The sequence below is a fragment of the Rhineura floridana genome, chromosome 20 (assembly GCF_030035675.1).
Source record: "Rhineura floridana isolate rRhiFlo1 chromosome 20, rRhiFlo1.hap2, whole genome shotgun sequence".
NCBI lineage: Eukaryota > Metazoa > Chordata > Lepidosauria > Squamata > Rhineuridae > Rhineura > Rhineura floridana.
In genome coordinates this window covers 19,121,303-19,133,890 of record NC_084499.1, presented here as the reverse complement: position 1 = coordinate 19,133,890, position 12,588 = coordinate 19,121,303, and the positions used below count along the sequence as shown (strand labels likewise).

Here is a 12,588-nt window from a genome sequence, read left to right as displayed (position 1 = left end):
GACAATGTTGGCTATTGAATGAGCATTCAGTCTGTTTTGTTTGCAGGGAGATTAAACGAAGTTGACTATTGAGCACTCACCTTGGTTTGTTTGCAGGGAGATTAGACAAAGTTGACCATTTATTGAGCATTCATCCTGATGTATTTGCAGAGAAATACTGGTTATCGAATAAACATTCATTCCAAATGGTTTCATTGGGAGGTGAGACGACGTTGCCTCAAAGCAAGTGTTATCCCACACTCCTCCAGAGCATTCTTCCATCGGTTTGCTCAGTTCACTCTCTGACATCTCTAGGTAGGGCCGGAAAAAGACTCTGTGTCTGAAACCCTGGAGAGCAGCTGCCAGTCAGTGCAGACAATACTAAGCAATACTGGTATAGGCAACGTATGCATTGGTATACCTGTTGCTGGAAACCACAGGAGGAGCAATTGGTCTTGCACTCAGGTCCTGTTTGTGGGCTTCCCATTGAGGCATCTGGTTGGCCACTGTGAGAGCAGGATTCCGGGGGCCCTTTGGTTTGATCCAGCAGACAAGCTCTTCTTATGTCCTTACATTCTCCATTCCGTCCCACTTATTCTGTGTGTGTGTGTGTGAAAGGTGGAACTTCCTCCCAGAGGGCTGGTGACAATGGCAAGGATGTTGCCTTGAGCAGACAGATGCACCCGCAGCCGCGCTCTGCAGGGGAGAGAAAGGAGAGACGGGCCCGCCTGCTCGAGTGACTGCACAAGGTTACTTGAGAAATGAAAGAGGCAGGGAAGGTGAGCCTACCTGGGACATATGGGCCCTGATTCCCTAACCCGATAAGGACCCTGAAGCTCAGAGCCACCCCTTTCTGTAAGCTCCCTTGCTCAGCTGGCCTTTATTCATTTGTTTATTTACTTATTTATAACCTGCACTTTCATAAGAGTATATCAAGGCAGAGTACAACGTATAAAAAATAAAATCAGTAAAGGAAGCAATAAGAAACAACATTACAAAAAAATCAATTTAAAAGAAAATACAGATTGGTTAAAAAGAAAAACAGTTCAAACGACAAAGGCCTGCCTAAACAATATTGTTTCTCCACTGGCAGGGAGTTCCACAGGGCAAGGCTTGCCATGCTAAAGGAGGCCAACTGAACCTTGGGGACGTGGGGAAACCACAAAAGTGCCCCATCAGAAGATCTCAGTGATCGAGAGGGAACATAAGGAGTGAGGCGGTCCTCAAATCACTTTTGGCCGCAGTAGTTTAGGGGTTTGTTTTAGGCCTTAACTCAGCAGAGTCAGTAGCCAGCCCAGTTTGTTTGTTTGCTTGTTAGTTAAAGTATTTATAAGCCACACTCTTCATAGGAGTTCATCAAGGCGGCTCACAACATACAAAGACACTGTAAAATTTAAAAACCGATACAAGCGATAATAAAGCAATAATAAAGGCATCAATAAATACTGCATTGGTTAGAGAGGAATTCATGTGACAAAGGCCTGCCTGAAAAGTTCAGTTTTCAAGAGACACCTGAAAGAAAAGAGGAAGGGTTCCTGCTGAACCTCCATTGGCAGAGAGTTCCAAAGGGCAGGGCCTGCCACACTAAAGGCTCAGTCCCTGGTGGAGGCCAACTGAACCTCAGGGGACATGTGGGGAACCACCTAAAGTGCCCCAACAGGAGATCTCAGTGTTTGAGATGGAACATCTCAGGCGGTCCTCAAGGCACTTTGGCCCAAGTTGTTGAGGGCTTTGTGAATTAACACTGGTAGCACATTCAGCTGAACCTCTGGGAGAGTGGGAACAGGGCAGATTGAAAGGGAGGGAGGGCGAGGACACCATCGAAAGATTCTTTTTTTGAAGGCAACTTCTCGATTGCTGAAGGGACAGCCAACGGGTTGTTAAACATAAGAACATAAGAACATAAGAAGAGCCTGCTGGATCAGGCCAGTGGCCCATCTAGTCCAGCATCCTGTTCTCACAGTGGCCAACCAGGTGCCTGGGGGAAGCCCGCAATAATAAACATTATTAGTTTCCAACTAAGTCCTATTCAGAGCAGACTCATTGACCTCAGTTAGTCATGACCATCATTATCAATGGGTCTGCTCTGAGTAGGACTAGCGTGGGATACAACCCTGTGTCTGCAATAGGGATGGGGGGGATTTCAATTTAGTTTGTATCTAAAGGAGAAACTGCCTAATTCGCACTTTATGGAATTTCTACGGGACCTGAAACACGGCCCTCCTTTGAAATTCGCACTCCTCCGAACGCTGCAGTGTGTCCCTCTACCCAAGAAAGGCCTACCAAACCAAAATGCATATGCTGGAGTAAAACTTGCGATAAAAATGCACGTATGCGTGAAAACAACATACCAAAACTGCATTCTGTTAGGGGAATGTGCATGTGAGGCATTCACAATAAAATGCTGATGAATTTTCACAAGGACTTTGTTGTTGTTGTTGTGTGCCTTCAAGTTGACTACGATTTATGGCGACCCCATGAATCAGCGACCTCCAAGAGCATCTGTCATGAACCACCCTGTTCAGATCTTGTAAGTTCAGGTCTGTGGCTTCCTTGATGGAATCAATCCATCTCTTCTTTGGCCTTCCTCTTTTTCTACTCCCTTCTGATTTTCCCAGCATTATTGTCATTTCTAGTGAACCCTGTCTTCTCATGATGTGTCCAAAGTATGATAACCTCAGTTTCATCATTCTAGGACTTTACAAATAATAAAAATAATGATAATGATTATTTTAATTGCAAACTGATGTGGAAATGTGGGGAACTGAAATGAGGATTAGAAAATGAGAAAGAACGAAATCGTTCCTCCTTCCGAGGTCTTACGTAGTAGGGTTTGGTCTCTCTGTTCCAATTCCTGTCCCTGATCCTTTCCAGCTCTTGCTCAGAATTCAGCCCAAGCTGCTCCCGTTCCTCTCGGGGGACTAAATTTGTCACTGGTGCTCCTGTTCCACCTAGTCATCAGGAAGCCTTAGCAGTGGAGGTGGAGGTCCACCTGAATGCTTGCTGCCATCTGTCCCAGATACCGTGCCTGCCTGGTTTCATGTGATTCCCCCCAGATGGCCTTTCGTAATGTTACATGTATAACAGCCAATTCCCAAGATTCCGGCTCTTTGTCACGTTATCTAACCGTGCCCCGCAAGGGGGACTCTAGTCAGGGGTTGGGAAATGGCAGGAGGGAAGCAAATCTTCATGTTGCCTTCCTAGCTCCTTTTCTTGAATTTAGTTCTTGGCCTGGGAGCAGCTCAGGTGCCCAACTTCAGGAACGGCAGCAGAGCTTTTGGAGGGTGGAAATGGAGGGAAGGAGAGTCGGAAGAGAAAGGAGAGCGGCAGGAATAAAGGGACCCACGGGGGTGTCAGGGGCTGCTGACCACTGCTCCGTGTGGCGAGCTGTGTCACTGCAACGTCTCAGTGAAATGTCAGAAGCTGCTGACTGCTGCCCCGTGTGGCCAGCTGTGTCACTGCAACTTCTGGGTGAAGTGTCAGGGACTGCTGACCACTGCCCCATGTGGCAAGCTGTGTCATTGCAGCTTTTCGGTGAAGTGCCTGGAACGGCTAACCCTTGGTTTAACAACCCATCCCTCTTTCCAGGGAACTCTGGGAATTGTAGTTCTGTGAAGGGAATAGAGGGGGTCTCCTAACAATTCTCTGCGCTCTTAACGAACTACCATTCGCAGGATTCTTGGAGGGGGGGCATCACCATTTAAAGTGGTACAATATGGGGGGGCTGGGATGTAAAGGGCTCTGGCTCCCCAGAGGGGCTGGCAAAGTGGTTCAAGGGCCCTTGCCATTTGGAAGACTTTGACTTCTGTGAGACAGAGATAGTTCAGGGAACTCTGAGTTAAAGGGTGGGTGGGTGCTCTATGTCTTCCCACCAGGAGGTTGCCAGATAAGATACAGATGGTTCTGTCCCCTCAAAACTTGAAAAAGAGGAACCTCATCTCCAGGTTCCTTGGGTCATGAGGACACAAACACAAATGTTGTGATGTTTCTTCCACTCACTCCAGAAGGAGCAGGATTGCCCTACCCCATTTTTGGAGGGTGTGGGAATGCCCCCTGGAAATGGGTAGGGAAGTCCATCCCAGGACTAGGAAAGTGGAGCCAGTCTGCACCTGCACAGTGCTTTGTACTCAATCCAGAAGTTTAAAAATGGAACAACGGAAGGATCTTTCAGGCATCGGTTTCTGTTCCAGGAACAAGATCAGATGGAAGACCGTTTCCTTCTCTCTTGAGTGGTAGGAGCAACAGAGAGGGCCCTCTTGGTGGTTCCACAGCCCTCAGAAGCCCAGGGAGTTGTGGCCTGGGAGAGGGCCTTCTCTGTGCAGCCCCTAAGCTGTGGAACTCCCTCCCCACCGAGGCGCGTCTGGCTTCTTCACTGCACAGCTTTCGTCCTATGCTGAAGATGCACCTCTTCAGCCTGTCATTTGACACTTGAGACAATATATTTTTAGGACCCTAGCTAGCTATGATTTGTTTTAAACTGATTATAATAATGTATTTTATATTGTTGTGACCTGCCCTGGGACCTACCAGTGAAGGGCAGGTAATAAATTTCATCATCATCTCCTCAGCAGCCTGCTGACTGATTCTCCTTCCTCTGTTTGTTCCGTCTGTGCCAGCTTCAAATTGGATTCTGGGCTCGAGTTCAGATTCTCGTTATTAGCTCTGAAACTCTACACAGCTTGACTCTGATGACCTCAATGGAGCATCTTCTGCCAATATGTGTTTTAAGATCAATTTGTGCCTCCTTGCTCCAAGTCTTCTTCTGAGATGAAATTGTGCAGTTTTTGGAGCAGGGCTTTCCCGGGTATGGCACCGCAGTGGTACAAAAGCAAACTTCCCTCACTTGGCCACCACTTTGTCTTCATGCAGATGCAAATTTTGAACACATTTCTGTCTCAGATCAGCTATGTTTCACACAACTGGCAATGTAGGAATCATCTCAGGAAATGGGTGTGTGTGCCTTTTTTCATGGTGACTTGTCCAGTGCACAAATAGTAACAATAATATAATACTAATAATCTTCAGAGGTCGTGGGTAGGGGCCTGAAGAATCCCTGGGGTTCCTTGCAACGCTGTTTGAAAATGACTGGCCTGTACAAACCCTTTGGCTGCTCAATAATGGTGTAGCACTAATGCATGTCCGCCTGTCCATTCTCCTTTCTGATAGGTTTCTGGTACAGCCCTGAGTGTGAATATCTCCGCCATTGCATTGTCCGATCCCAGGACCTTGTGGAGGGGAAGGTCCGTGTCTCTGTCTTGAAGGGCAGCGTCTACATTTTGGGAAGGGAGTCCAGCAAGTCTTTGTACAACAAAGAACTTGTGAGGTAAGCGTCGCTCTTTCGAGCATGTCCGCAGTGCAGACTTGAAGCTGGGCATCACAGGCATCTTTTACATAGCACCAGTGTCATGGGACGAGCCCTGAAGCTGGATCAGGCCAAAAGGCCCATCTAGTCTGGCATCCTGGTCTCACAGTGGCACGGCTGACCCTTGAGCACCAACTGGACCCGGACCCAGACACCCACACGCATGCACGCCCCACCTATCTGCCTTTCCCTTGGTGAATGTTGGTTGCAATGTGGGCGCAAGCCTGCCATCAACTAAGATGGCAGCCGAGGCTTCCCTAAAGGGTTGATGCCTCCGCCACCATCTTGGTTGATGGCATGCATGCATGCTACAATCGTGCATCCCTGCCATCAACCAAGATGGTGGCAGTGGCATCAACCCATTAGGGAAAACTCGGCCGCCATCTTGGCTGATGGCAGGCTTGCACCTGTAGCGCAACCAGCATTTACGTCAAGGGAGAGGTAGGTGAGGCATACAGGTGGGTGTCGCAGGCCTGTGCGGCAGTAGGGGGTGCCTGGGAGCTCCCTCTCGTGATCCGTGGCAGGGTCAGGAGCCTATACTGCCATGGATTGCAGAAGAGAGCGCTACCCACCCATGGCCCCTTGGGACCCGGGGCCCTTGGCCAGGGCCCAACCTGGCTGCCCTCTGGCACCGCCCCTGCACAGTGGCCAACCAAGTGCCCTAAGGGAAGCCTGCAAGCGGGACCTGAGCAGCACCCTTTTGCTGCCATTCCCAGCAACTTGGAATTTAAAGCAGTGATTCCTAAAACTTCCCCCCCCCCGAAAATGGCTGAGGGTTTTGGTGGACCACTTAATTCATTCTCTGCCTTTTGTAGCAACTGCCGCATGCTGTGCCAGCCGAGGCATGGTTCTTAAGCGTATTTCTGCTGCTTCTTTCCTTTCTTATATATTGTATTTGATTGGAAATATAATAAATCGGATGGAATGCAAAACTGTCATTTGACAGAATGCCAATTGCAATGCAATAAAGTACAAATGAAGCAATCAAAGTATACTTAAAACCAATACAAATGTTTAATGTAATCTCTTGCCTTCAACCACAAATCCATGCACGTGCCGTGGACCGTTTGCAGACTGCTATTAGTCTGCAGGCCACAGTTTGGGAACCCCTGATTTGGAGGCCTGTTGCCTCCCATCCTGAGGGCTGCATATGCCCAATTGTTGACTGGTTCAAGGCAAAGCGATCATACAACACCAGGACCCCAATATCATCTGGGATGCCTCTGCCGCTATGAACCTACCTGGACCCTTGGATCTTCTTCCAAGGCCCCTCTCCACCCACCCCCCCGAGGGAGGCTCGGATGGCAGTGACACAGGAGAGGGTCTTTTCAGTTGTGGCTCCCCATCTAGCTCAGCATTGCCAACACTGGCTGGCAGTGGCTCTCCAGGGTTGCAGGGAGAGGACATTTCCAGCCCTACCTGGATATTGAGCCCAGGGACCTTCTGCATGCAAACAGGGCCGGCGCCAGGCGTGACTGGGCCCTTGGGCACCAGCCTGTCCCGGGCCCGCTGTGCCCGCCTGCACACCCCACCTACCTCTCCCATCGCTTCACATGAATGCTGTGCATGCATGAGTGCCCTCAACCAAGATGGTGGTGGAGGCTTCCCTAAGGGGCTGATGCCCCTTCTGCCTTCTTCGTTGATAGCAGGCATGTACGCATGCAGCACAGCGTGCAGGGGTGCCATCAATTAAGATGGTGGCAGGAGCACAGGCCCCTTAAGGAAGCCTCTGCCACCATCTTGGTTGATGGTAGGCATGCACACACAGCGCGCACAGCATTCACAGTAACAGGAGAGGTAGGTGGGGGTGGGGGGGCTTATTGAAGCCTGCGTGGTGTGTATGGGGGTGTGTGTCTGGGAGCTCCCCCTCTGCGATCTGTGGCAGGGTCATGGAATGGGGGCACTACCTTCTCACCCTAAGGAGGGGCCTTTCAGGGGCCCCTCTGGGCCACAGGAGCCCTCAACCAGGGCCCGACCTGGCCTCTCTCTGGCACGGGCCCTGAATGCAAAGCAGGTGCTCTTCCGTTGAGTTGGGGCTCAGCTCTCCAACTCAAGGAATGAATCGCCCTTATAGCCCTCGTGCAAAAACTGTGAGTTTGATCTGGAGGCAGAGAAAGCTTCTCTACAGCCATGCCCCATGATTTAACTTTGAAGCAAGCACTTGGCCTGAGGTGGGTTTAAAAAAAAACAATTAAGCAAGGGTCTTGTTTAAAAGTCAGACCTATTTTTTTCCTATATTAAATTTCTCCCTCTTTTATTATGCTGTCTGCCTCTCTCACTCTCTCTCTCTCTCTCTCTCGCCTCCCCCACCTCCTCTCAGCCCTTTCAATCCTTCCAAATACTTTATAAGCCATAAATATACCCAAATCAGTTTAGATCAGTCAGAGTAAATGTCAAATTATGCTCTCTTTTCCCCCCTCCGCCCATCTCTGTCTCTCCCCTCCTTCCCCCTCAAAATCAACAGCACCTAATAATCCATCCCAACCTTTCATTATCATTTGCATTCTCATGCCGGGAGATTAAATGAATAACGTAAAAAGAAGAGAGAGTTTGGGGGGGGCGCGAGAGATGGAAAAAAAAGGGAGAGAGCGCGGGGGGAACAGGACCACTTATTCCCTGTGTGTCCTCTCAGCCATTTTCTTTTTTTGATTTCTACATCGCTGGTTTGAAAAGCGTTTGAGTGACGGCATCGCGGGAACCCGAGAGAGAGCTGTGAGAGGTGCATCGCGCAAAAAATGCCTCCGCACAGTAGGTAGAAAGTAACGTAATTATAGAGCAGGTCAGAACCACTCGGATGAGCAAAAATAAAAGCGCAGAGGTTTTTTCTGCTGCCCGTCAGGGGAGGTAAAATCATTGTAAACTCTCTCTTTAAAAAAAAAAAAGGATTTTCTGCAGTTTCTAGAAAATGAATAGCTCCCCCCCCAATCTCCTTGGGGAAGAGGGGATGGGAAAAAACTAGCTTGGTTTGGGTCTTGTCTGTGCGGAGTTGCACAAGTGTGTCTCACGGTTTGGAAAGCTGGGAGTGTTTCCTTTTTAACATCATTCTTTCGGCGCCGTCCTGCTAAATCAAGTAGAGTCTATTTTTCAATTTTATATATTTTATTGTTCCATTTCTACCCCACCTTTCCTTCAGGAAGCTCAAGGTGGCAGGCAAACATGGTTCTCCCTCTCCTGATTTCATCCTCACAACAACCCTGTGCGGTAGGTTAGGCCGAGAGAGATTGTGACCGGCCCCCAAGGTCAGCCAGCGAGTTTCGTGGCTGAGTGGGGATTTGAACCCTGGTCTCCCAAGGTCCTAGTCCGACACTCTACCGCTACACCACGCTTGGCTGTCTTACCGCCTTGGCCAACCTCTCCATACTAGGGAGGCACCATGTCCTGTGGGGCATTGGAGCAGGAAGAGGGTCACAGCCAGTATTAAGCTGGAGGGATATGTTGGCAACGTGACCTCCCTCCCGTTCCCCATTTCACAGACACAAGCCAACCAGGTTGGCATTTAAATCTTATTCTAGCCCTGGTGTCCATGCCCCCCATCACATTTGTGGGCGGAGCAGGCTAGCCTTGGGCACAGCTCTTTAGCCTTGGTCCCAGCTTAGTCAAGGGCCAGGGACAATGAGAGTCGTAGCCCACCAACATCTGGGAACCTGAGGTTGCTGGGGGGAGGGAACCTCCAGCAAAACAGCCAGGAGGGTTATCTCTCCTCCCCAGCCTCATGCTCCTCCTGAGGCTGCTACTCACTGTGTCCAACTGGCTTTTTTATTTGTGGAGTTTTCCATTGAAAGGTGAACTTCCTTTTGGAATGGGAACCTCCCCCCCCCACATATCATGTGGTCCTGGTGCTGGCATCACCCATGTGACTCATCCGCTTCTGCCCACCCAAGAGGTGGAGTGGCCGCACATCCCTTGAGTTTCATTTTATTTATTTTATCTATTATTTAATTTATATCCCGCCCTTCCTCCCAGCAGGAGCCCTTTCATGGCTGAGTGACAAATCCAAGCCTAGGGTTCTGCTCCAAGGGATGGCCATAGCGGTGTAAAAGTTATGTCTCAAGTGCGGCAGAGGTCTTCACAGCAAGGGCTGAGGGTCCAGCAAAGCAAAGCACAGTTCAGGCTTCAGCCAGGCAGGACAGGGTCAAACATGGCAAGGCAATGTGAAGCAAACCAGGGCAAGCCAAAGTAAGGCAAGGTTGGTGGCCAGGAATCAGGCAGCACCTTGGACAGCTTGAAGACAGAGCAAAGCTCAAATGTTGTTTCAGCAACAGGCAGCCTCAGCCTGAGCCTTAAACAGAGCAAGGCTGGTGGTTAGAAATCAGGCAGCACCTTGGACAGCTCAAAGACAGAGTAAAGCTCAAATGTTGCTTCAGCAACAGGCAACCTCAGCCTGAGCCTTAAATAGAGCAAGGCTGGTAATTAGGAATCAGGCAACACCTTGGACAGCTCGAAGACAGAGCAAAGCTCAAATGTTGCTTCAGCAACAGGCAGTTCAATCTGGGTAGCTAACCCCACCTCTGGTGAGACGCGTCTCTTCAGTTAAAGGGTACTAGCCTGCTTCAATAGCCAATTGCTCCAATGGTGCAAGGGAGATTGTGGTTCTGCCAGGGCTTCTTTGGTGGAGTGCTTGGAGTCAGGGGAAGACAGCGCAACCTCTTCAGGCCAGAAAGATGCTGTCCAGGGCTGGCTCTGAGGACCGCGCCACCTCCAACTGTGATACCTTCTCTGAATCCATGGCTTCATCCCACAAGAAGCTGTGATGACCACCAGCTTGGATGGCTTCAAAAGAAGATTAGACAAGTTCATGGAGGATAGGGCTATCAAAGGCTGCTAGCCATGGTGGCTGTGCTCTGCCACCATAGTCAGATGCAATGTGCCTCTGGAAACCAGTTGCTAGACACTGCAGGAGAGGAGATTGTTCTTGCACTCAGGTCCTGCTTGCAGGCTTCCCATTGGGGCATTGGGTTGGCCGCTGTGAGGACAGGATGTTGGGCTAGGTGGGCCACTGGTCTGATCCAGCAGGCTTATCTTAGGTTCTTAGGTTCTTGTCCTCTGAAAATGGAGAATTGGGTCCTGGTTCATGATGGCACTCAGATCTTCCCAATCCTGGTTCAACAATTCAGCCCCTCCACCGCATCATCAGGGCCCACAGTAAACTTAGCTCTGTTTAGTTTTGGAGTGTATACTTTTGGGCATATGGTTGTTGCCAACTAAGTTCTACTCACTGTAGACCAACTGAAATGAACAGCCCTAAGTTAGTCACGCCTGCTAATTTCCTTAGGTCCACCTTGAGTAGGACTGAGACTGGATGCAATCCAGAGTTACAGAGTGCACATATTTGGGCATGGCTGAATGTAAAATACCAGGGTTCTCCAATTCCAATCCTGAAGGAGTATGTCTTTCTCCGGGGCCCTGACAGCCAGGGCCGGCCCTACCATTAGGCAAAGTGAGGCAGCTGACCTCTGGCAGCTGATTTTGAGTGTAATGAAAGGACAGCAAATGTTTGGTTAGATAGATAGATAAAGAGATCGATTGATCATTGGACGCCCACGAGTTCTAGTGTTATGAGAGAGAGAGAGAGAAACTTTCCTCTATCCGCTTCCTCCCTGCCGTGAATAATTTTTTACGCTTCTGTCATGTCAACATGGTCAGAGGCTGGCCACAGATTGTGTGTGTGTACGTGCATGCGTGTGCAAAGGCTGAATCGTGTGTCCCAGCCGCCCTCAAATGTGTCCTGAAAATGTGTTGATGCAGGAAAGGCTTGTGGCGGCTGCCGCAAGCGACAGCACATTATGCTTTCCATTAAAATCAAATGCCTCGCTCAGGTGATTGTTTTGTCAAAACGCGATGCCTGGCGGCAGTTCATTTTGTCCTGCCCACTCGGAAATTGAAACCGCTGTGTGGGATAATAAAGAGCTATAATGGCCATTAAGCCCCAAATGCTTGTTTTTCCCCAATTCCATATTTAACAATTAAAATAATTAACAGAATGTGATTAGAGGCTCTTGATTATACTATGGTCGCAATGAGCCCCTTGATGTCCTGCCTCGCTGAGACAATCTGCAGATTATGCAAAATGAGCAGATAAGATCCTCTAAGAAGATTCCCTGCATGTTGTAAAGTAGCATATCAGGCACAGGGGGCAACGGTGATGTTTCATGCTCTGCTACTTTACTAATCACAGGGGTTGTGTTTTCTCTTTTTTAACGTGGGGGAGCATTCAAGATTAATATTATTTAACACTTAGAAAGGGCCCACGATTTCCTAGGTGCTGTACAGAGATTAAAAGGTGAAACAGTCCCTGCTCACAAACTTGTAGTCTAATAGACACAACTGAAAAAAGGGGAAGGGAAAGCAAGCGTGCAGCCACTCCTCTGTCGGAGGCAGTACGCCAGTTCTTGCTGAGCATCCCAAGGGGAAAGAGTGCTGGTGTTATACTCTGGTCCCAATTGCCTATTATGGGAAGCCTGCAAGCAGGACCTGAGTTCAAGAGCACTCTCCCCTCCTGCAGTTTCCAGCAACTGGTATTCAGAAGCAACCTGACTCCGATCGTGGAGGCAGAGCATAGCCGTCATGGCTAGTAGCCACTGATAGCCTTCTCCTCCCATGAATTTGTCTCACCCTCTTTTAAAGCCTGCCAGGTTGGTAGCCATCACTGCCTCCTATGGCAGTGAATTCCATCGTTTAACTCTGCGCTGTATGAAGAAGTCCTTTCTTTTGTCTGTCTTGACTCTTCCAACGTTCACTGGATGGCCACAAGTTCTAGTGTTATGAGAGAGGGAGAAAACCTCTCTGTCCGCTTTCTCTGTGCCATGCATAATTCCATATGCTTTTATCATGTCACCTCTTCCTCGCCTTTTCTCTAAACTAAAGAGTCCCAAATGCTGCAAACGTTCCTCATAGGGGAGTTGCTCTATCTGCTTGATCGTTTGGGTTGCCCTTTTCTGAACCTGAAGGGCATATAATATGAGGAGCAATAAACGGAGAGGTTTGTCTTTCCTAGACAGGAATAAAACTCCTTCAGCATGAATTTTCCTTCCTCCAGCTGTCAAATCTCAACTCTTTTCTGGCCTGACAGCTAACTCCCAACTGACTAGAACGTTCAGCCAATTGGATCAGCCACACCAATAACAGAATTAACCCCTTATGACACACACTGAGTGGTCCCTGCTGTTGTACTGCCAAAAACCCTTACACTTGTAGCCTGCTTGTCTTCCATTATGGAACTGAAGATGGCAGTCTCCCATTCAGGCAGG

At 49.1% G+C, this 12,588-nt stretch overlaps 1 protein-coding gene across 3 annotated transcripts in view; it reads left to right on the top strand.

The window, feature by feature from the left end:
- Positions 1 to 12,588, top strand: part of ASS1 (argininosuccinate synthase 1) — a 71,003-nt gene that overhangs the window by 56,526 nt on the left and 1,889 nt on the right. For all 3 annotated transcript variants that reach the window (XM_061604126.1, XM_061604125.1, XM_061604124.1), the window contains one exon: positions 5,146 to 5,302. In XM_061604126.1, coding sequence (XP_061460110.1) covers positions 5,146 to 5,302 — 157 coding nt within the window. The remainder of the gene's footprint in view (positions 1 to 5,145; positions 5,303 to 12,588) is intronic.